General features: G+C 33.3%; 1 protein-coding gene and 1 pseudogene across 1 annotated transcript; one reads left to right on the top strand and one right to left on the bottom strand.

The window, feature by feature from the left end:
- Window positions 1-11,673: 11,673 nt before the first annotated feature.
- LOC114751751 (surfeit locus protein 6 homolog) lies at window positions 11,674-15,680 on the bottom strand. The gene is made up of 4 exons (XM_028940422.1): window positions 15,622-15,680; window positions 14,012-14,081; window positions 13,754-13,921; window positions 11,674-13,196 (listed from the first exon to the last, which is right to left on the bottom strand). The coding sequence occupies exons 1-4, from the start codon at window positions 15,678-15,680 to the stop codon at window positions 12,147-12,149; spliced, it is 1,347 nt and encodes a 448-aa protein (XP_028796255.1). The 3' UTR covers window positions 11,674-12,146.
- On the top strand, window positions 15,394-24,631 carry LOC114751756 (ATPase 10, plasma membrane-type-like; annotated as a pseudogene).
- Window positions 24,632-25,362: the final 731 nt, after the last annotated feature.

The raw sequence follows: 25,362 nt of genomic DNA, 5'->3' as shown, positions 1-25,362 counted from the left end.
ATTCCTTTTTCTTTTCGGGGCCAACTCTTTCATAACATTTTTTAGGCATGCTGGCAGGTAAATTCTTGGAATTTTCCGAGCAAGGTTGGGACTATAATTGATAATGGGTTAGCATGGTACCTCTGTCTCACATGAGGAAATTAGTTTTTTTTTCTTTTTTTTTTGGGGGGGGGGGTGTGATATGGGTGATTCAATAGAGTAAGGAATGTTGCATTAAACATGATCATAATTAGGTTTTGACTTCTGGTCCAACTTTTTGACTAATTTGATTAGAAGCTTGAAAGTATAGTCCACCTAACAGAGGTCATTGGTTTCGTTTTCAGTAGTGGGGCATTTACACAAACACATTATAGGCATGAAATTGATTTTTCTCCAGCCCAACCAAATGTCAAGCACAGGGAGAGTGCCACTCAAGTGCTTCATTTCATTCCTCTCATTATAAAGAAAAGGGTATATCTGCTGTATCATCACAGTAACTCGTGAAATCATACAACAAAGGAAAAGGAGTGCTAGACTATACGCATGTCCACTTCGGAGGAAAAAAAGACAACAAAACAGAGCATAGGCACTAGCTAGGTGCAGTACTGTGACTAAAAAACTAGAGAAGACAACGAACCTCAGCTCAACTTCGACGCGGCTTCTGTCCACAGAACCGGCAAATCAGGACTGTAAATAACTGATATTACAACTTCGAAATCACACTGACCAGCTAGCTATATATGGCATTGACGAGAAAACTTGGGTTCCCAAGAACTTGGAAGTTAATGTTCCAATAAAATTATTACTCTGTAAATACTTGATTTTAGAAATTTAAGGCACTTCCTATGCTTATTAACCGATTGTAGTAAGAACTAGAAAGTTGAGAAGAGATTAAATTCTTTAACATCAGATCTTATCATGTTACGAAATATTTTATTTTTGCTTGGAGACTTGAGACATATCTTTATAGCCACTAATCATAAGGAGAATCTTTTGGAGATATAGTTTGTAAGTGTGTCTCCTGCAAAATGAGGTTAGATGGTCAATTCATTCATTAAATATTACTACTTCTTGTTCTTAATATAAGATTTTGTTTGATTTCTTAATATAAGATTTTGTTTGGTTTTTATTTTAGTCATAAATATAAGACCCCAATCCCCTTTGTCTCATATTTATCTATTTCTTTTCAAAATAGTCTTTGTAATAATGATAGTTCTAGTCAGTAGACTTGATTAGCAGGAGTATTTTAGGAAAGATAATACTTATTCATTACAAATAACTAATTTAACTAATTTTTTTAATATACTCAAATTAGTCAATTAACTCTTATATTAAAGACCCGAGGTAGTATCTTCCTTCCTCTGTCTTTACAATATGATTCCATGGTTCATAGTGTAATGGGAAGGAAGTGGTAACTTATAATATCCAATATTTTGTGAGAAACTGAATTCTTCAAGCATGATGATTGTAAGATGGATTTTTTTTTTCAGTGTAAGATATAATAAGGATCTGATTGGCCATTTTTGTTTAGATATATGTAATTAATTATTAAAGTTTAGTTATTCTTTTTTATCCTTATACCTTTATTCATTTCCAATTTAATCATTATAATTTAAAATATTGAAAGTGAATCATATGATTTTAAAGATTACTTTTATTTAGACCGTTGCTGTTATGTTTTTACAAGAGTTGCGTTTAATTTTGTGTTTTTTAAAAAAACTTCGTATATACGCACCTTTTATACTTTAATTTAACATTTGATATCAGATTCAGAATTTTTCTCAAAGGTTCAAACTCTTAGGGCGTGTTTGGTTTGAGGGGAGGGGAGAGGAGGGAGGGGTAGGGAAGGGGAGGGGAGGTTTCATCCTCACCTTGTTTGGTTTGATAAAAAAGGAGGGGAGGGAGGGATATTTAATGATCCCTTGTTTGGTTCAAAAAGGAGAGGGGAGGGATAGTCATAATCAATTTATTATTTTACCTTTACATATTAGTTTATATTTTTTATTGATATATTATATAAATTAATTTACATCTTAATTTAAATTAATTTTTTAGAGTATAATTTAATAAAAATTCAGTTTTATCATATTAATATGTGCATTAAAAAATTGGTATAGTATTTTTTAATTCTAATTAATATAATAATATATTTGAAATAATCAAATTAAAAAATTTTATATGCTCTAAAAAAATTAAAATTTTATTCTCTTTAGGCTATGCCTTTTTTCAGCTTTAAAATATATTTAATAAATAATATATTTATAAAAAATAATTAATTTTGTAATATTATAATTTTTTATTTAAATAATTTTCCTATTTTTATAATAATTTATAATAAATTATATTATAATATATTTTTTAATTATAATAATTTATATTTTTTATTTTTTACTTAGGATAATATATTTTTTATTTAAAATAAATATTATAATAACATATTTTATAGGTGGTTGTAGAATATCAAAAAAATCATAAGGGTATAATGGTACAAAAATTTAGCTCCCCTCCAAAAACTCCCAATTTGGAAGGGAGCTAAAATGGGGATGGGGATGGGGATGGGGATGGGGATGGGGATGGGATGGGAGGGGAGGGAACATTTTGGCTCCCCTCCCCTCCAAAATTTTTAACCAAATGAGGGGAGGGGCTCATTTTTCCTACTATCCCCTCCCCTCCCCTCCAACCAAACACACCTTTAAGAAAAATTTATTTAACCTAACTACTATTACTTATATATTGTCAATTTTAATATGCACAATTTACCAAAAGTCAAATAGAATTATAAACATTCAATAATAAAGGGGGAAAAAAGCAGGAATATAAAACTTGCCAATTTTGCAAGCGCAAGCAACCACTAGTTCGTGCTTGGTTCGGCGGTCGCACCACTAAAGAGACTTATGTGATGCAAATGCCCATGAACGTGGATCCGCATATAATGAAAATTTGGACTCATATTAAATATATATTTATATATATATGAAGCCAATACCATTGTGTTGTCATATCCAGCTTTGGTCAAAAGATTTCATGATCATTTTAGCATATATTGTCATTTCATCATCATTTTCTTCATTTTACTATCATACTTAGTCAACTTTCTGTCCCCCCCCCCCCAATATCCAAATTATTATGATGTCAGCTTCATATAATAGTAAAAATAGTATTAAAGTCCTTATGAGAGATCTGTACTGCATTAGTAAAGATACACACACTTGTATATCTTAATAAGTGGTACTCCTCCTATCTTTAATATAAGACTTATTTAACTAGTTTGATTAGATTAAGGAAGTTAGGTAAGTTAGTTAATTATAAGAAAAATGACACATTTTTTCTAAAACATCATAATCATTTTTCTTAATACCCCTCTACCTCTTCTACTTAATTATGGTTGAGGGAGTATCCATAAAGATAATTTAGAAAAAATTGATAAACATAAGAAATGGACCTTATATGTAGGACCAAAACCAATTCAAAAATGAGGTTATATATTAAGGACCGGAGGAGTATATGTATTTGTTCATATTGCTTCGTACTTGGTCTTTATTACTTCCGATTTTGAAATTTGACCAATGAAAGAAAGGGCCTAGTATCCGTTTAGCAAAGGTTTTCTTTTAGAATTTTGTTAGCCCAATGATATTTCCCCTTTTAAAAAAGAGAGTTTTTAACTGGTCAACTGGGCCTGGTGATAAGTATCAAGAAAAGAAATCATCATTTAATTAATACTGATCGAAGATTGGGGGAATTTTAGTAAAGGATCATAGTATACACCGCAGGATTTAGCGAAATGACCGAAGTAACACTGCTAGATGAAAGGGGGAATAAGCTTTTTATATATAACTGACTATGCCTTGAATCTTCTCTTCTGGCCCTCCCTATATTTATAGGGAAGAGAGAGAAGCAGTTTTTGTTGTCTTATTTATAATGCAGAGAAAGAAAATTTTTATATAAATGTATAATTTTATTATTCATTTAATATTAGATTAACTTTGTTATAAAAAAGTATAATGTATATTAAATAGGGATAAAGTTGAAAAGTTATTGAATTTTAAATGAGAGTTAGTGAAGTTTAAGATATGAAACATGTTAGAAATGACTTATAAATAGGAGAAGAAAAGTAAAAGCTAAATAACCAATATGAGAATATTAAAAAAATTAGTTAAATTAGTTAATTATAATAAGTGTGTTTTGACTTCTCTAAATTATTATATTTAATTATGTGTATTGAAACTACAACTTAGTAGGAACTCGTTACAAATAGGGATATTCTGAGAAAAATTATAAACTTCAAAAACCAGATAGATTAAGGTTTTATATTTAGGATTAAATCTAATTTTTAATAAACCATCATATTAAGGATAAGAGGTAATATTATTTAAGAAATTGACGATAGTGACAAGCGAAGAAATATCTGCATTCTCGTGATGACATTTGATAATGAGACTCCGTTCACATATTGACAAGTAAGAGTTAGCAAAATCATAAGTGAGTTTATGAAAATGACAAATTTATTATTGTCAACTTTAGATTATCATATTGACATTGACAATTATGGGTTTACATATATTAACAAAATCTTATTACGTTTTAACAGGTATGAAATACTAAAATCACAAGTTATGCATTTATTAGGTTTGACAATTTTGTTAGTTATTGACAAGTATAGTTTAAAATATTCACAAGGGTTTTAATAAGGATTAGTAAGTCAGCTATCATTTTGCTTCACAATTTAAAAATTACAAACTAATATATATTACAAGATTCTTTTCATCTGAAAGTAGTGAAATTTGTAAAGTATTAATACTAAGTATTTTTATAATTGTTGAGAAAATTAATTTATCATCAATCATCAATAACATAACTTATCAACACTCTAAGCTACCATAATTTTTTAATTAATTATCACTTTATAATTATTTCAGATATTAGCATAGTTCCATGTACGGAAAGATATATATAATAACAAAAGATATACTAAAATTCCATTTTATTATTATCATCATTATTATTATTTTTATCAACATCAAATCACATGAATGTTGATTGTGTTCACAAGTTAAATAAAATAGCAAGCAACATTAATTAAAGGCAGGGTTGACCCTTGACAAAAGGGTCCGATTGAGAGGAGGACCGAATAGTAAATTCCCAACTGCTGCAGCGTATTAACTCAATTCCATTCCATTGCACAGTGTTGAAGATGATGATGAAGCTTCATGACCAGAATATATATATATATATATTTATATATATAAACCACAAGCCTCTCTTCTACTCCCCAGAAACAGAAGAAAAACCACTGGGTTTTGCCCAGTGACTCAAACAAAGGAAGAAGATCACAGTGGTACGTCATAATTTATAGCAACACAGTACAGTCATCGATCTCCATGGACCTCAACTTGAAATATCGACACCATATTGATGATAGCATATATATAATTAATAAGAAAATAATTTATAAGACATAATATACTTATATATATAATAGATATATTTTATTTGGATGGATCAGTCATCTCCATGGATGTACCAACAGAGGAGGATGGTGGCACATCTGCGAAGGATGTAAAGACGAGCACGTTGCTGTTTTATGAGAGAAGCGCATTTGCTGCTGAAGCCATGTCCCTTTGTCGTTGATATTGAAACCACCTTATTAGCCATGGCGCTGTGCTGATATATATATATATATATATATGATGCTCAGATTCCAAATGAAAGGGATAAACCCTAAAAAAAAAGAAGAGAGAAAGAGAGAGAGAGAGAAAAAAAAGCCCGGGGTAGAGAGCTTGAAGCAGCGTCTGGAGAAAGAAGGTGGGTTATATATATATGTGTGTGTGTGTGTGTGGAAGGTTATATATTAATTGAATAAGAATGGAGTGAAAGGGAAGGGAAGGCGGGCGAGGAGGCTCGAAAACTGAGGGATTTGTGGATGAAACTTTCTAACAGCTTGAGATTTCAAAGAAGGTAGGGGGGAATGAATCTTCCCGCACATGTGTGTGCATCGAACTTACCAAATATTTTAATGTTAACAACACTGATTAAACAAACCAAGCGGTACGGATTCATTTAATTGAATTGTCGCTCGGATTTGTTGTTACCATTGAATTTGAAAACTTTATTTCACAATATTAAACCAGTTTAATTACTACCATCTACTTCCTCCGATCTTATATGCTCCTTCTGGTAAGGCACTTTCAATATATTTTACACAAACTAAGAAAAACCTTAAACTGCATTAACTCTTCATTAAAATATAGCAACTTTCCGAATTTACTCCTATTTAATATATACTCCTTTAAAAAAAAAACTATCTACACTATAATAAATGAAGGATAATATGGTATATTCATGATAAAAATTTAATGAAGTGACTTATAAATAGAACAAAAAAAAAACCCTTCTCTCTATGCCTAAAAATAATAAGTAGGTCAGAAATATATTTTTTCTTCCAAATTTGCCTTCATTTATTAAGAGAGTGAATGAGAGAGACAATAAATGAAAAAAATGATGAAAAAGAATATATAGGGATAATATTAATGAGAAAGTACTAAATACAGTCAACTAAGAGCAAAGTAGAAAAAAAGTAATAAATGCTTAGACAAACTAAAAAATAAAGCTTATATTGTTTCGAACCAGACCTCTCTCCAAAAAAAAATGAAACTTATATACAGGACCGGAGGGAGTAGATCTACTATTAAATATCAGAAGCGTAACAATTGAGATTTGGAGTCACTTTTAGAAAATTGGATGAGCTGTGGACATCACAAAAACAAATGAATATTTTTTTCGTATCTGGTGTAAAATATTTCATTCTTATTCCAATATTCATGTGTGCTGCATCCCCGCATAGCTCCATATAGGGTTTATTAACTAACACTGGATTATCAATATCAACCAAATTGAACAAAAGAGCAGATTAACTTATGCACTAAGTTATGTTTTTCTGGTCAATATGTAGCCCATTCACCAAGCTTAGCTTTGGCTCATTTTAAAGGAAAAATGTACCACGACTTACTTAGCTTGAATATTGTTCTTTATTTAACAAAAATGAATTATTTAAATTCCTCTACACCTCAACTTTTCCATCTATCTGTGTGTGTCTTGGCAAAAAAAAAAAATGTATATGTATATATCAAGTCAAGGTATCGAAATGAACTTTTATCGTTTTTCCAATGCATGGCTTATAATTGAATCAAGTTTTGGTTTGCTTTGGAAAAATTTCGAAACACACTTGACTTTCTTTTTGTTTTTTATAATAGGTACAAGTATCTTTTCATTAGAAGTAGTCTCATTCGAGAAAGTGTCAGATATTTTTGAAAAATCAACACACGTTTATTATAAATAATTAATTTAATTAATTATGTAAATTAATTATCTACAGTAACTTATACATTTTAGGTGGAGAAGAGTAATTAATTTTATTGTGACCAGAATGCATTTCCAGTAACTAATAATCCTAGTTAATTGGGAGATGAAATTAAATGAATCCTTGATCCCATAAAAATAATAAAATAATGGAATAATGAAAAAGAAAGCACATTGCTTGTGGCTAAGGAAGAATAATTATGAAGGAGGGGAATGCCATCATGAGGATAAAGCATCAGCCGGCATGCTTACTTCAAGACTCAAGTCTTAAGTCTAATGGAGTTTTTGTTGGATTCTATGTCCAATTAGCACACACCCAAGCATTTCTATATTTTAAAGACATTTTATTTTTTTAAACTAAAAAAATATTATAACGAAGAACCAATCAAATTTAACTCATTTATATTTGGTTTTTACAGTTCCATCTATCAATCAATATTTCCAGAAGTCATATATTAGTTTGTTTCCGATTAGTTCATGTTGAGTCAAGTTGAATTACATAACTGTTGTAAAGCTTTTCAATTAATAATTTTTTTTATATACATGACTCAAAACACTAAGCGTCAAACTAAATACACCTCTAGTTCTATTTATAGGTTAGAGAGAAGATTTTTTTTACCTATTTATAAGTCATATTATTAAATTTTTACCATGAATATATTATATTGTCCTTCATTTATTATACTGTAGATAGTTTTTTTTGTTGGGAAGGTGTATATATTAAATAAGGATAAAATTGAAAAGTTACTATATTTTAATGGAGAGTTAATGTAATTTAAAGTTTTACTTGGTATGTGTAAAACATGTTAGAAGTACCTTATAAATAAAACCAGATGAGTAATTGCTAATTGTCCAGACTTGTAGCTCAATTAATACCAAATATTTTTATTAAAATTTTATTAAACGTCAAGTTGTGAGTTCAAATTTTCAGTGAAGAATATAATGTGTATATGGGGTTATGGCCAAATATATATATATATGTAGACACACACATACAGTTGGTGATTCATCTTGCTTTCCAACTTCACCTGTTAATTTAATGAAATCTCACGGTGTTATTTCTCAACATACGAGCCTCTCATTTTCTTTTACCGAAGACGTGATTGATTAGCTTGGTTGTGCTACCTCTAATTCTTAGTATAAGAGCTAACAAAACAACTAATTTTAAGAGATTAAAAAAATTAGTTAAATTGATTAATTGTAACAAATATAAGTTGACTTTTCTAGACTACTCTTTTTAATCATTTGCGTGGAAACTCTCCTTTGGCAAGAACTTCTTATAATCAATAAGATATTTTAAAGAAAACATTATGAATTTGAAAAACAAAGTGATAGGCTGTGGTTTAATATTTAGAATCAAATCTTATGTCCAACTAGATTTCATGTTAAAGACGGAATGTTCTATTTTCTGACACGGATTAGTTCATAAGTAATTTGCCATTCCAATTCCAATTTCCAAGATTCGAGTTTCAACCAAAAAGCAACTCAATACCTCAAGAAATTTTCATGTGTTTATTACCGAACCATATATCCTGTCACCTTGTTGCTTAGTGCCAAGTTAAGGGCACATTATATTTTTTTTCTTCCAGATGTAAATGAACTCACTGAAATTGAATAATTAAACGATATGCATATGCTTCATGTTTTGCAACTGGAGATTCAACTGGCTGGCTTCCAGCTTTTGATGACTTACCAAAAGTTTGGAATCCAAGCATAATATTGAGTCAGATAATCTTTTAGGACACAAAGTTTTACTTTGAATATACCTCTTATCCTTAATATAAGATGACTAATTTAAGTAGATCGAAAAAAATTACTCCTCCGGTCCTTAATATAGAACCCAATTCTTGAGTTGGTCTTGGTCCTAAATATAAGACCCATTTCTCATATTTATTAATTTTTTCTAAATTACCCTTATGGATACTCCCTCAACCATAATCAAGTAGAAGAGGGAGAGGGAGTATTAAGAAAGATGAAATTTGTCACTTTTCTTCTAATTAACTAACTTACCTAACTTCCTTAATCTAATCAAATTAGTTAAATGGGTCTTATATTAAGAACCGGAGGAGTAGTTACATTAGTTATTTGTAATAAATAGGTTTTATCTTCCCTAAAATACCCTTACCAATTATATGTCATTTGATGAAACATTTAATATATGTAATTACTATTAGAATCACTTTAGAAAAAATAGATAAATATGATTAAAAAAAATATCACAATACTATATTTAAAACTAAATTAAAAATCAAACCAGTTTTTATATTAAATACTAGATGCAGTGTAATGCACAAACACTTTTTATTTGGTGCAAGAATCTAGATTATATTGTCTTTTCGTGGTTTTCTGTGTTGTGTCGGTCAAATGGGGATTGAAGATAATCTTTGATCTGAAAGATATGAAGCCGTTTACATGCATTCCTATGAAAACATAATCTCACACGAATCTTCACAAAGTCTTCAAATTTGACCCCATGGTATATGTAGTTTGTATTATTTACAGACATGGCCTGAAGTAAAGGCTAAACAAGTACAAGAATCTCCCAATTCAAATCCGAATAGATACCGCCCGAGTAAACTTTTTGTCTTTTGTGTCTTATTTAAATCATTCTTAACCTTTACAGCTTCGTCATGAAACCACATCAAACCTTTCAATCTTTGCGGGCTCTTTATTGTTAATCCATGATTGTACTAATTCTAATGTAATGTGTTAGGGGCAATATAAAGCCTCTGAATTCCAATTTTTGTGCAAATAATTCCTTTTACTTATGCATATATAATTTTGACAAAATATGTTTTATTAATGAAATAAAGATCTAATTAATTACTGCAGTATCTACTATATAGTGAACCCTTATCTAATATGGTGTGGGAGTATTTGATAAGGGCAATTTGCTAATTTCACTGTTAACCTTAAAAAATAAGAAGAAGAAAAAGAGAAAAATAATTTGCTTTCTTATACAGTTTGAAGGGCACAAAAAGATAGGAAAGAATAATGTGTTCCTAAAGACTCTCTTTCTACCCAAATCTCTGGTTGACAAAATCCTGAAGTTATGGAGCTCATTATTCCTCCCCCTTTCTCAATCTTCATTGGGTAGAGAAAGTGTCCAAATTCAATCTACTATCAATCCTATCAAACAAGATGGTACTCCTCCGGTCCTTAATATAGGACCCAATTCTTGAGTTGATTTTAGTCCTAAATATAAGACCCATTTATCATATTTATCAATTTTCTCTAAATTACCCCTACAGATACTCCCTCAACCATAATCAAATAGAAGAGGGAGATGAGGTATTAAAAAAGATGATTATGGTGTTTTAGGAAAAATGTGTTACTTTTCTTATAATTAACTAACTTACCTAATTTCCTTAATTTAGTCAAATTAATTAAATGGGTCTTACATTAAGGACCGGAGGAGTATTAAATTAATCATATGTATGTGAATTGTGTTGAGTGATTTTAAGACTTTACAGTCAGTCAGTGTAAAGGGGAAAAGAACTAGTAAGATTCTACCCACAAGGAGAGAGAATTTAAAGAGTTGGATTTTTAGCAAGATGTGATAAGATTCAACGTTACAAGATCTGAAGGATTTGATTTTTTTTTTTATTCTTTTCTTTTCATTAAATATGCCCATAGAGCAAATCAATCTGTGTGTATCCCTCTGAATAAATATTTGTGTATACTGACAAGCATGCATCAGTATGTGTGAGAGGTTCATATAAGAGCCAGTCCTTTTACGATTTTTTATGCTTGTACTGCTCTTTTAGACATTGAATTTAAATTTAAATTTACTTTTATAAAAATAACATGTTCATTCGGAAAAAAAAAAAAAAAGTCTGTCATTGTTCTATTCCCTCCCTCCAGAAGGGCTTTCTGATTAAAGATCTACATAAGCCATATCCTTTCAGATATAAATTCAATTGGCAAGAAAAAAGAAGATCACATCTTATTTCATTAATCTGGGTTTGATTTCCGCTAGAAGTACTTAAGAGTAAAAAGTTAGGCCAATTAGAGAATCTCTCAAACCGTAGTATAATTAAAAAGAAATTGAACATTGAACATAAAAAAGACATGAATACGACGAGGAAAAGATATGGATTAACATGCCTCTCGTGAATGAGAAGGTTTGATTTTCTTAATATAACTATTTATCTCCGCGCCTTGATTTCAAGGAGTGTGCCACAAGCTGCTTAGGTTTTCAACCATCACAATCTCGTACTACTTAAACAATTGAAGCAGTAAAGTTCAAGCAACCAGAGTTTTACTTTACCGTCTAATTTTCGAAACGCGCCCCCTTCAATTTTTAATGAGAGATACATCAGAAAATGAGAGAATAACTTGATGAGAACAATCACTTGCAATGAGATTACAAAAGGTAACCAACCATCTTGAGGATCATCTTACATTACAAATGGATCATCATACAATAACTTTTTCTTTTCAAATAACTAGCTTGTTCTCTTATATCTGAAGACACTAAAATCTAGATAGAATTATCAATCTAAGAAGTAAACTGGCTTTTTTTTTTTGTAAAAGTAATAAAAGGATTACAAAACAGAGGTTCGTACCTCAAGTAAAACGAAGTCTCCGAGTGGCATAGCCAATAGCATCTAGATCAAGAGTTTCACTAAAAATAGGGAAGTGTTGTAAACTGCCATTTAATCCTGTTCACCCCCCACCCCGAATAACAAAAGTTGATCTATGTATTTCAAGCAACAAGTCTTAAAACATCATCATGTATCTACTGAAAGTGGCGCTAAAGAAAGAAGCCACAACAAAAATCAGCAAGCTAGCCCTTTCATAAATATGAGTTAACCGGAACCTTCATTAATGAAACCATCCTTGCGACCTTCAAAACCAGGCCGCATAAGCTTTTTCTCCCTCTTTGCAATTCTACGCATTTTCTTCTGATGAATCCTCTCAGCTATATTTTCAGATCTTCTTTGCTGTTTCTCTGCTTTCATTTTCTCCCTGGTATCCATTCTCTCCTTCCATTTCTCTGAATTTTTCTGTTGTCTCTTCTTCTCTTTCTTTATGCTTTTCTCTAACAGTTTTGGATCATCATGAACCTTAATTCCTGCAGCCCTATCCATCGCTGCTTTCCATGATTGCTTTTTTGCAATAACCTCACCTTTCTCAGGATCTTTCTTTGCTTCTTCAAGTTTTTTTGCCTCTTCAAGTTCGTTATGTATCGACATTTTTCTCTTTTTCTTCCCTTGCCTTTCCTCATTATCAAGTTTGACACGGCCAAACATGAGGTCTTTTGAAGCCTCTACAACATCCTTCTTCCTTTTCTCTATTGACCCATTACATTCAGCTTTACTTTCTTCATTCCCATCATTTCTCTTGCGTTTCTTATTCTGAATTCCTCCCTTCACATTTCTCTCATCCCTTTTCTTCTCTCTATTGGAATTTCCACAGTTACGATTTGCCCGAAACTCTTCAATTTTGCGATGAAGCCTTTGTCGAAGTTCTTCATATGTCACTGACTGATCATTGCCTTTAAGACCCGAAACTGAAGTTAAAGGATCCGCATCCATTTGCTCATCATGGCTCTCGTTCAACTTTCCTTTGTCCAAGCTTTGCTTAAGCAGGTCAAGCGTTGTGACACTAGGCTTCTCTGGGTCCAAACGTTCCCTTCGAGATTTCTTAATATTTTCCCTCGTCTCTTTCTTTGCCGCAGCTTTTTCAGCCTTGCTCAGACCCTGAAACCACGGTTTCTCATCATCAATTGGTAGATAGAACTTGGCTGGTATGAGCTCAATTAACTTGTCAAAGAAGACTCTATGCTGCTGAATAATAGACTCCAAATCTTGAGCAGCATCGGTATCCTCCAGAGACTTTTGTGTTTTCTTCTTCATCTGCACGGAAATAATGTACAAGGAAGATTGAGTGTAAATGAGAATATGGTTCAATTTCTTCTGTTCAATATTACTCGAAATTGTGCTGAAGACAATATCAAGCATCTTGAGCGGGAATTTAAAGGGTATATTAAGCTAGACAAGATGGGTGGAAGTCAATGAAGCACCACTTCATTTAGATGACTTTAAATGTCTTTCCTAAGACCTACAAAGCTTGAAATCCGGAATTCATTGAGGTTTGAATGCTTTGCTTATCTCGCCAGCAGGTTAACAAATAACGATACCTAAAGACTATCAAACACAAAATAAGAGAAGCCTTTATAAGTTCTTCATCGCTAAGTTTGACGCTTTTTAATTCTAGTCTAGAGAATCCGTTCAGGTTAATTCATTTTAATAAGCAATCAAGCCACTCACGAAAAAGTGGGGAAACCTAAATATAAAAAACGTAATTACAAAACATGAAAGAACACGAAATGGGAAGACCTAAAATCGTGTTCTTTAACATCAAAAACTAAAGAAAGACAGAGGAAAGGGGGAGCAAACGAACGGAATCTTACCCGCGAGAGAATGCAATTCACCGTCGACAACAAACTTCTTCCGCCGCTGCTAACGGAGAAGAATGAAACGGAGAAACGAAAGGGCGAATGTGGAAGGGGAGAAAAGGGCTGATTGACGGATTCACGGCCGTAAGCGAAAAGCTTGGGTTGGGCCAATAAAAATGCAGCCTAAGTCCAGCCACTCAATTGGGCTTGAAGTTTGGCCCAAACAAAATGGGGCTGAAGAGTTGAAGATCTGCGGCGATTAAAGAAGAATACGCTACCAATGGGGTTGGGTCTAGTAGAAGGGACTAGTCTCTCACAACATGGTGAACTAAGGTTCGAATCCCTGTTGAGAGATGTGCCCACATTTAGTGCCCGACAGTGCCTCAAATAGGATTGCCTCCAATAGGAGGATACCTATGCTTTAGCTCAAAAAAAAAAAAAAAGAATATGCTGGAAAATATTACCAATTTTTTTCTTAATATTTAAATTTTTTATGAATTTTAAATTATAATGAATAACTTTGTTTTTATTAAAATATGAACAAAATTATTAAGTGATATTTTCTAAAACCAATCATTCTAATCATATTTGAGCTACTTAACAAGCTCTCTCTGTGTTTTTTTTTTCTTTTGGTTTCACCAGAAGGCATCAAACTTTTGATTTTTAACTATAACTCCTCCCATATTTACTACCTGTGTTAGCCTTAAATAGATAAAAATTATATTTTCGAATATGCACAAATTTCCTAAATGATTGATACAAATAATATGAAGAAGAGATTTTTTTTTGGAGTTGTTTACGCGAAAATCATATTTTTTTAAAAAAAAGAAGTCACTTAACCTGTTATAATTTTTTAAATACATGTGTCTTGAACCTCATATATTGTAAGTAACTCTAATTCATGACTTCACTTGTGAACCAGGATTTTCTCCCCTTGTCTTCCCCCTAACACGGATTTACAAGGCAAGAAAATATGGTTATTGGTAAGCTTAAAGTTAATTTAAAAAAAGGGGAAAATCTTGGGAGCTGATTTTCATTTCTCTATAATAAAAATAATTTCTTTTAAAAATATTTTCCAATCTCATTTATAAGTCACTTTCAATATTTTTATATAAATAAAAAAACTTAAAATTCATTAATTTTGTCTAAAAATTAAATAAATTTTCTACTCTGCCTCTAATAAATACATTTGAAAAATGTTTCATATTTCTACACATTAACAGTGAAAATAAAAAAATACAATAAATAATTTATATGATATCTTGTTAAAAAAAAAAACAGAGAGAGAGAGAGCATGACATTTTTCATATGATTGAGCAAAGAAGCATATTGTAAACTTTATTTGTAAAAGTAATTGCTAGAGTTAAAAAAAATGATACCAACGGGACAGCATTTAATTCTGGGGCAATAAATGCCTTAACTTCTTATTCTTATTTATATAGGTGGCGCCAAAACTAAGAATTGGGATGAAGCAAAGAGAAAGAGTGGAAGAAATCAAGAACGTTAGTTGGCTAAGTTTGAACGGTTGCTAAAGCCCACATTCTTTCCTTCATTTTCAATCTTCCTGGTGATCATTTTTGTCAAACTGTATCAGGACGTTTGAAAAGTGTATCAATGCAAATAATGTTGCCATCACCCAATCGTCTAAGACTGGTAGTCACCGCCAGCCAGCTACTACCAACCCATTTAGATATGGAACTGACATTATCTCTTCCTATTTATGAGCTCCCCTCTCACTGCCACTGCTTTGCCTGCTTGTTGAAGAGGGACCTGAAAAGCTCCTGACTTCCCCTGGTTGTTATATTATCACTTTTCCTTGAAGTAAGTATCTGATGACTCAAACTTACACTTCCTTGCTTTTGGCCTAAAAAAAAAACACTTACACTTCACTGCCATGTGGGTCTGCACTTTCTCCTTTATCCAATTCACAGTCTGAGACCATATCAGGTCGCATGCATGGCCAGCCACACGAAATGAATGATAGTTTTCCATTTGTAATGTTATAGACGTCAGGGCCCTACAAAAACAAGGGCAGCAAAAGAGATTCTTAGATATTATAAGAAGATCAACTAACTATGAATAGACATACGTCAACTTGTTAGTTTATTTTCAATGGGACTCTATGTAACTAAGAATACGTATGTGTAACATACGAAATTTTGATAAATCTATACTCCGTCACTTATGAGGCAACTTAGTAGGTCACTTTATATAATACACAACTTCAAAAGGCACTCTTACTGTATTAACTTAGTTCTGATACCCATCTGTAATTTAATCTTAAGGAGGGTTTACTTGCCACTTGATCACATATTCATCTGCAGCTATAACATGGCTCAGGAACTGGACAAACCATTGCTTGATCCTGAGAGTTTCAATCGCGAGGGTATTGATTTGGTATGTTTTTCCACAAATGGTGGGATTAACAACCAAAAATATATAAGCCATTGCAATTTCAAATTTAATTTGTACTGAAGAGTAGCCCTCTCAATTGATTTTTCTCAGCTACGTATGCCGTTAGAAGAAGTGTTTGAACAGTTAAGAACATCGCGAAGAGGACTTTCAACTGAAGAAGCTGAAGCTAGGCTGTTAATATTTGGCCCTAACGAACTTGAAGAGAAGAAAGTAAGCATACTTCGTGAATGTATTTAATGGCCATAGCTTTGTGCTATAGAATTTGAAGCCTGAGGAAATTGATTATTTAAGAAGTTAAAGCACCTTGTTCATGGGCGACAATGTTGAATTCCATGTTAATTTAACAATGGCCTAAAGTGCTTCATCTGTTCTATTTTTGAATGTTGATGCAGGAGAATAAAATACTGAAATTTCTGAGTTTTATGTGGAATCCTCTGTCATGGGTTATGGAAGCAGCAGCAATCATGGCAATTGTTCTTGCTAATGGGGGAGTGAGTAGAGAACATAATCTATGTTCTGCAGTGATAATTTGTCTCTCATATTTTCATTCACTGTGTTATCTCACTATTTTATCTCTCATTTCCCTCATTGGGTATCATATTTTTAGGGGGAAGGTCCTGATTGGCAAGACTTTGTAGGAATTATATGCCTGCTATTAATAAACTCAACAATCAGTTTTATAGAAGAAAATAATGCTGGGAATGCTGCAGCAGCACTGATGGCTCGTTTAGCTCCTAAAACAAAGGTATGTCTCTTTGTTAATGATCTCCATCTGTTAGAAATTTTTTCACACGTCTTGCTTATCGGCCAAATCTCCTTAGATCAATTGATAATCTTCGTCTTGGAGAATCATTATCTGTGAACAAAGTCCTAGCTATTTTGGAAGTTTCTTTTTCTTTTGTGATTTTGTTTTCAGTCCTTAGTTTGCGAGTTCCTAGGAAATACATGGATGCTTATTATGCATAAGTTAGAAGTTTCAAATTTGTTAACACTTAAGCCAATTTATATGGCCGCACGTTATTCAAAGCGATTGAAGGAGTGGTAATCTTAGAAAGATGTTGGAATTGGTAGTTTTTAAGTAATTATTCATTGTGGGGGATGGGGATTCTATGGTTCTTCATACATTCTCAAATCATGATATAACTCCTGCTTTTCTGGCTGCAACATTGATACATTTTAGTTCTGAAATGTCCTTGTATTCAACAAAAGGAATTCTTTGGTAAACTATCAAATTATCCAGGTTCTTAGAGATGGGCGCTGGCAAGAGCAAGATGCATCTATATTAGTACCTGGAGATATAATCAGCATAAAGCTGGGAGACATCATCCCAGCTGATGCTCGCCTGCTTGAAGGAGATCCTCTGAAAATTGACCAGGCAAGTATCTCATAAATTATGATCGAAATTTTTAGTTCTTTGCCATAGTCATCTAATGGCTTCAATACTTAGATTCTAGTCACATAAATTATTTTTTAAGTGGTTAAAATGAGATCATATGCTGTCTTATTTTAAGGCTTAAATGTTATTCCATGCAGTCAGCTCTCACCGGAGAATCTCTTCCAGTTACTAAGAAGACAGGTGATGAAGTCTTTTCTGGTTCAACCTGTAAGCATGGTGAGATAGAAGCTGTGGTGATTGCCACTGGAGTTCACACATTTTTCGGAAAGGCAGCGCACTTGGTTGACACTACTGAAGTTGTCGGGCATTTTCAGCAGGTGGATTCATAAAAACTTAATCATTTTCTTGTATGGTTCACTTAATAAGGAACAAAACCAAATCAATATGTTAATAACGAGATATAAGCTAAGTTGATTACATGAAATACAGTGTTTCTGAGGATCTTAATTAGGACATAACTTCGGTGCAGTTTTAGCTGTCTTCAATTGGGCACTCCATTAAAAAAATGTGACAAATGGGAACCTTCACAGCTTGGCATGACATGATTGGATACTTAAAAATGTTTCTTCAAATGCTATTTCATCTAATTGCCTCATTTCAATTTTAATAATGCAAACTATGGCTATTGATCCTCCTGAGTAGGTTTTCCATTTCATGTGATCCCCTTCTAATTTGTGATAAATTTCCAGTGCAACGTGACAATCTCTTCTGCAAATTTTTGATATTTCTATGAAAATTTTTGGAGTTTTCATATTTTTGAGACATGCGAGCTCTACCTTTTTATCATATGATTCGATATCCCTAAGTTGCTTGAGCCGCAACATGGCATGATAATAATGAATAAATGAAAGCTTGAGCTAATGTAACACTGTCCAAGCTAAACTTGAACAGAATCTTTCAAACTGTCGCCCATTGTAAGTTTGAAATTATTTGATCAGTCATTAAAAATTTCAAAATCAACGTTGCCCTCAGCTTTATTGACTGATTTCTGCAGGTCCTAACGGCAATTGGGAACTTCTGCATTTGCTCTATAGCTGTAGGAATGGTTCTTGAAATCATTGTGATGTTCCCAATACAGCATCGCTCATATAGGGATGGAATCAACAACCTACTTGTTCTCTTAATCGGAGGAATACCAATAGCCATGCCAACAGTGTTATCTGTTACACTTGCAGTTGGCTCTCACAGACTTTCACAGCAGGTGAAACTTTAATGGATTTCAGCAAATAACATGGTATAATTAGGATCAAATTCATCTCCACAAACTTTAGTTTATCTACAAATGAACGAGGTTAAGCTATTGTTAAACACGACTGAATGCTACGCTAATTGGTGTATGCTTCGTTCAAAATTTATGGCACTGTAGTAGATTTATAAGCTAGTCATGTGATCTTTATAATCACTTATTTTACTGTGAAGGGAGCCATCACAAAAAGAATGACAGCAATTGAAGAAATGGCAGGCATGGATGTCCTTTGCAGTGACAAAACTGGAACTCTTACCCTGAATCGCCTCACTGTTGATAGAAGCCTCATTGAGGTACAGTGCAATAAATTCCCTTCTCATCAGTAAATTCATCATAAAAAAATTGAAACGAATAAGCTCACCCGAACTGGTTATGAAACCACACCTGACATATGCTTCCATCCCTCTAAATAAATAAAAAATTACAGTCTCTTCATGCATACAAACATGATCTAAATTCAAAGTTGTCCGATGGTTTATAAATTCTTATTCATAACTGCATAGCTGATAGTTTTTCTTCTCCTGTGTCTTGTTTGGTTCCGAAGTCTGTCCAAGGAACTGTTGGGAGATCTTGTCCGTTGGTTGCCTGAATCACTTGTAGAATTTCACATGTCTGTTTTACATATAACACAGGTCTTTGACAGAAATATGGACAGAGATAAGGTTGTCCTACTAGCGGCCAGAGCAGCTAGACTGGATAACCAGGATGCCATTGATTCTGCCATTGTTAATATGCTGTCTGATTCAATGGAGGTAGAGTTTAAGGATTCTATTTTTATGTTAGTTCTGAACATTTCCTTCCCTCATTCTTTTATAGTAGATACTTATAAAAGGAACAATTTCTTATCCCCCCTTGCAGGCGCGTGCAAACATAACTGAAGTTCATTTTCTACCTTTCAACCCAGTAGATAAACGTACTGCAATTACATATATTGATTCTGAAGGCAACTGGTATAGAGCCAGCAAAGGAGCTCCTGAACAGGTACGCAAACTTAGGAAAGGCACTGACTGCACAACACTTGCATTATCGCCTGATTTTTCCTCAGCCGACTTTTCTAATACTATCCGTCTATATATGTGCCTCAAAAGATCTTATTTTTTCGACAAGAAAACATATTCACAGAGAGAAGAAGCATCCTGATTAATGGAAGACAAGTTCACAATTTCATCCATCAAAGTTATTAGACTGCCTTCTTGAATTTTGAAACACACATTAACACTCTTGTTTATATATCCTGAATATCAGATTCTAAGTATGTGCCAAGACAAAGATGAGATTGCTGGGAAAGTGCATGCAATCATTGACAAGTTTGCTGAAAGGGGCCTGCGATCTCTTGCTGTCGCTTATCAGGTATAGCAGCTTGCATATCCTTCCCTATCTCATCCTTTCCTGAAACGTTTAATGCAATGAAGCAAACACACTTCAAAATTTCAATCATAACCATTAGAGTTTCATAATGAGAGAAGTTATATAAAAATTTTCCCAGGAAGTTCCTGAAAAATCTAAGGGTAGTCCTGGAGGTCCCTGGACCTTCTGTGGGTTGTTGCCGTTGTTTGATCCTCCAAGACAGGATAGTGCTGAGACCATTCGTAGAGCACTTAATCTTGGAGTCTGTGTCAAGATGATTACAGGTAAATTGATCATTTTAGAACGTTTACATTGTTTGATTGTGTTTCTAGTAGAATGTATTTCATTTCTGTGCTGGAGTTGACATTTATCTTGTTTCTTTGTTTATGTGGTTAGTAAATCAGATATTAATGAGAAAGTAAAGTGAAATTTAAGACTTGTAGGCAATCATCTTTTCATTCTCTTAAGCTTCATCTCAAAATTTATGGTCATGCATGACGTTCGAGGAATTCATTTTTTTCAACATTAACCACTCATCCAGTCGATGGCTTTCTTAGCAAGTCAGGTGTGCTCACCTTTATTTAATAAATCATATATTTTAAATTTTGTTATGCACCACATCCTTACTGGTATATCTCACTGATAAGCATAATACCATTCCGTTTTGGATTCTACACAACTCATCAACTAAATCAGATCCAGATGTTTAAAATAATAATTGTGTCACGCCCAGGCTTATCATCTGTGAATCAGATAACTTCGCTAATCATTTTGTAGGAATTATCTGTTCATTTAAATTCTACTAAAAGTCAACGGAAAAAGACACGTGGTTCAAAATGCTTCCCTCTAAAACATAATCATCTGCTAATTCCTGTGATTAAATATGTAAAGAAATTATGTTTGGTTTTCATTCTAGATCACGGGAAAAGTTTGGAGGAACTATTAATTACCATGTCATTACAGGGGATCAGTTAGCGATTGCAAAGGAAACAGGCCGAAGACTAGGTATGGGGACCAACATGTACCCTTCTTCATCATTGTTGGGCCATGACAAAGATCAAAATGAAGCTCTCCCAGCAGATGAGCTGATTGAAAAGGCGGACGGCTTTGCTGGTGTATTTCCTGGTATTTGGATCTGATATTTTGTGAAACAATTACTTCCTTTGGATCATATCTGCACTTCTTTTTTCTTTCATGCTAGAAAACTAGACACAAGTAAGCTTTTGAGCGATAAGATATGAGCAATTGACATAAATTAAATAAACTGCACAAACAGGTGAACATATTGAGCATTCCAATAAGGGATATGACCCAAACATAGGAAGAAGACCAGCTGTGTTGTCCATTACATTAATTTCAATGAATTCTTAGTGTGCAAGTCATTACGTACCTTGTACATACTTGCTAGAGTATCTCCTGACTTTTCACTGATTTTTTTCGGTCATCGCTACATTTTCAGAACACAAGTATGAAATTGTGAAAATCTTACAAGAAAAGAAGCATATAGTTGGAATGACTGGAGATGGTGTGAATGATGCACCGGCTTTAAAGAAGCAGATATTGGAATTGCTGTGTCAGATGCTACAGATGCTGCAAGAAGTGCTGCTGATCTAGTCTTAACTGAGCCTGGCTTAAGCGTGATTGTCAGCGCTGTGTTAACTAGCCGAGCTATATTTCAAAGAATGAAAAACTATACAGTTGAGTTTTGCAATTTTCCTTTTCCCTGTTTGAAGAAATCTTCTTTTCTGCATAAATATAATGTAACCTCAAGCTAGAAACCATGCAGATTAGAAAACCTGGTTTCTTCCTGCCAATAGCGATTATAAATGGAATGACTTGTGGTTAAAGTAGTTCGAAAATTGATCTTTGTTGTTTGCTGTAATGATCATATGAAACTGATAGCTTGTCTATAAATGCAGATTTATGCAGTTTCCATAACCATAAGGATAGTGGTAAGAAAAGTTCATTAATCGTATTTCAATATCTTTTTTCTTATGGTTTTCTTTTTTCCCCCCTTGGATCCAAACTTCTATCTAAATTGCAAACAAAATGCTTTTGCAGGTTGGTTTCGTGCTCCTGGCATTGATTTGGGAGTATGATTTTCCACCTTTCATGGTCCTGATCATAGCAATACTGAATGATGGTGAGTGGAAGCAATAAACAGGAACATAGGCACAAATTATATTTTCTTTGACTGTCCAAAATTTCCTTTCACATGCTTAGCTGATTGCTAGATGGAACATATAGTCACCAGCTTTTTGTCACTAATAGTAATTTAAGGACCATTATCACCAAATTCTAAGAAAAATGAAAGCGTGAAAATATGTTCCTTGGGTTACAGTGTCATTTCTACTGTTTGCTCGTTATAAATATATATATATATATATATATATTAAATTTCAAACTGGCCCCTGCCAATCGGGTGTGTATTTTTTTGTAATATTATTCCTGGAAATAAATATTCCGCATTAAAAAAACAACGACAAGCAGCTTTTCTTTTCTTCCCAGTTTGAGGGAACTTTGGTTGAACAAAGGCACTTTCTTTTTTTTGGGAGCCGATAAAGACTTCCTGTTGCGAGTTCTCTATGCTGAATCACGAACTCCAACTTTTAATTAGGAACTATCATGACCATATCCAAGGACAGGGTAAGACCATCTCCAACACCAGACAGTTGGAAGTTGCCTGAGATCTTTGCAACTGGAATTGTCATTGGCACTTATCTCGCTTTGATCACTGTCCTATTCTACTGGGCTGTAGCGAAGACCACTTTCTTTGAGGTATAAAACGTTGCGCTCTTTTTTTTTCCTCCCTCCCTTCAACCCTCAAAGCCAAAGTCCTTTGGAATGTAAGAGGAAAATATATTTAGTTTGACTTTACTCAATAAATATCCTTAAGTTGATTGATTTGTTGTTGACTTGTTGCAGACACACTTTCATGTAACCTCCTTGTCCAGCGACAGCGAGAAAGTTTCATCAGCTGTGTATCTTCAAGTTAGCATCATTAGCCAGGCTTTAATCTTTGTTACTCGTAGTCGAGGCTGGTCTTTTCTGGAGAGACCTGGAGTTCTGTTGATGTGTGCCTTTGTAATTGCACAGTTGGTAATTTCACCCAAACCTTTAAGGATGTTAGTCATGTTGAATTTCTTCAGTCCTATATTCGCTTGACTTTCAACAGTGACTCCACTTACTTCAATGCCTCCCATTAGGAGGGGTATTAATGCAAGGGAAAATCACTATAAGGTCTTAAAAAAGAAATGTAATCGCTAAAAAATCCCCAAGACCTGAACAGTATTTAATGACAAGTTGTAATGCAGGAACATGTTCATGCTACTCACTTGTCATTGAAACTCTTTGTTGATTACATTCTTTCATTGGGACCTCATAGTAATACTTCACTAATACAACCAGTCATGGGACATGGCTTGGCTTGAACAATTTTAAGTTTTTGATCCAAAATGATAGGAAAATCAAACAAAATCATTGTTTTGAATAATTGTTTTGATTTCTGCTTTATGTCATGCTCAGGTGGCAACCTTAATAGCTGTCTATGCACATATCAGCTTTGCGGAAATCAGGGGGATTGGATGGGGATGGGCTGGTGTGATATGGTTGTACAGTTTAGTCTTCTATATACCCTTGGACATTATCAAGTTCGTTGTGCGCTATGCCCTGAGCGGAGAAGCCTGGAATCTCTTATTTGATAGAAAGGTTAGTGCAGGTTTCTTCTTTTAGCTTTGATCACAACCGACTGAATCTTCACCCATACTGATTCAATCTATTTCAACAGACTGCTTTTACTTCAAAGAAAGACTACGGGAAGGAAGAGAGAGCTGCAAAATGGATTCTTTCTCAGAATACCCTGCAAGGCTTGGGTACCGTAAACTTGCGGGTCAATGCTAGGAGATCTTCTTTAATGGCAGAGCAGGCCAAACGAAGAGCTGAAATAGCCAGGTACATCTAACCTCGTTCTTTATGTATCAATTTTACTCTAAATTTATTCCCATCTCTTGTTATAACCAAATCCTATGGTTTAACTTATTTGTTGATACTTCTTTTTTTTCCCCTCCCCAGTGCCTTTTTCATTACACTTCCTACCTCTTAACAAAGTTGTGCTGTTGATTCATTTATATTTTGGGTTTTCATAGATTCATTACATTTTGCAGGTTGGGAGAATTACATACTTTGAGGGGTTATGTGGAGTCTGTTTTGAGACTAAAAAATTCAGACCAGAGCGTGATCCGATCAGCTTACACAGTTTGAAGGCAGCATACAAATCCTGATGCACAATCCTCACTAAAGGCAAACTTTGTTAGTTAAGGCTGCTCTGTTCAAAATTTTGTACCTGAAAGCCAAAGAAAGACTACATTCTAATGTTGAGTTTAGTGAGAGTAGTATTTGAAATACAAAATGATGTCAGAGAAAGTTGATCATTCTGCAAGCCAATCGATAAGGGAAAAAAATAAATTAAAATGAGAGTTTCATATAGCCACCTGATGCTGTTTAGATTCCATGAGTTATTGGATTATGTGTGAGAAACATCAGGATAAGACAAACAAGAAACAAAAGAACGAGAAGAATGGGAAAAAATTTGGAGTAAATTTGATACATTTCATTTGAGGTTTCATTCAAGAGATGAGACTTCCCCCTGTTTAAAATCTATAAACTAAACATTTTGTTGAGCTTTATTAAAATCACACGCTTAAAAATTAATGCCAACCTTTTCTGAAATCAAATAGTAATTGTGTGTGTGTGTGTATATATCTTGAAAATAAGAAGAAATATGAGACTGCCATAAAACTTTAAAGAACTAATAATCTTTGGAATTTAAAATAGGATTAAAGTGCAAAATTGCTTTGGAAGCTTTCACGCAAAAATATTGGGCACCCGGAAGTTTTGTTCCGTACAAACTTACTTCAAAAGTTTAAAATAATATTAATAATTTTCCTCCCTACCATCAAAAACATTAATTTTGACCGTTTACATTTTTAAACATAAGGAACAAAATTGCTATGATTTTAAATTTTTTGAGACAAATTTATATTCAAAAGGTGCTCCTAATTAAGAACTTTCGTAATAAATTTACACTTTAGCTCTTTAAAATAAATAACTAAGTCTTTCTCACGTATTTTATACATCAGGAAAATGAGGAAAATGAATCAAGCTTCGATAACAAATTTATATTCAATACGACAATTTATCTTATTTCAGTATAATTACGAA

This window comes from Neltuma alba, unplaced genomic scaffold, assembly GCF_004799145.2.
Source record: "Neltuma alba isolate B1F8T4 unplaced genomic scaffold, ASM479914v2 tig00007094_pilon, whole genome shotgun sequence".
Taxonomy (NCBI): domain Eukaryota; kingdom Viridiplantae; phylum Streptophyta; class Magnoliopsida; order Fabales; family Fabaceae; genus Neltuma; species Neltuma alba.
Note: the sequence above shows the minus strand (reverse complement) of the source record. Positions and strands in the feature narration are given on the sequence as shown.

Coding starts and splice junctions, on each gene's coding strand:
- LOC114751751 (XM_028940422.1), bottom strand. CDS start 15,680: ATGGTCTCAGACTGTGAATTGGATAAAGGAGAAAGTGCAGACCCACAT. Junction 13,922..14,011: donor GACCCAACCCCATTGGTAGC/GTATTCTTCTTT, acceptor GGCTGGACTTAG/GCTGCATTTTTATTGGCCCA. Junction 13,197..13,753: donor TGAATTGCATTCTCTCGCGG/GTAAGATTCCGT, acceptor ATTTCCGTGCAG/ATGAAGAAGAAAACACAAAA.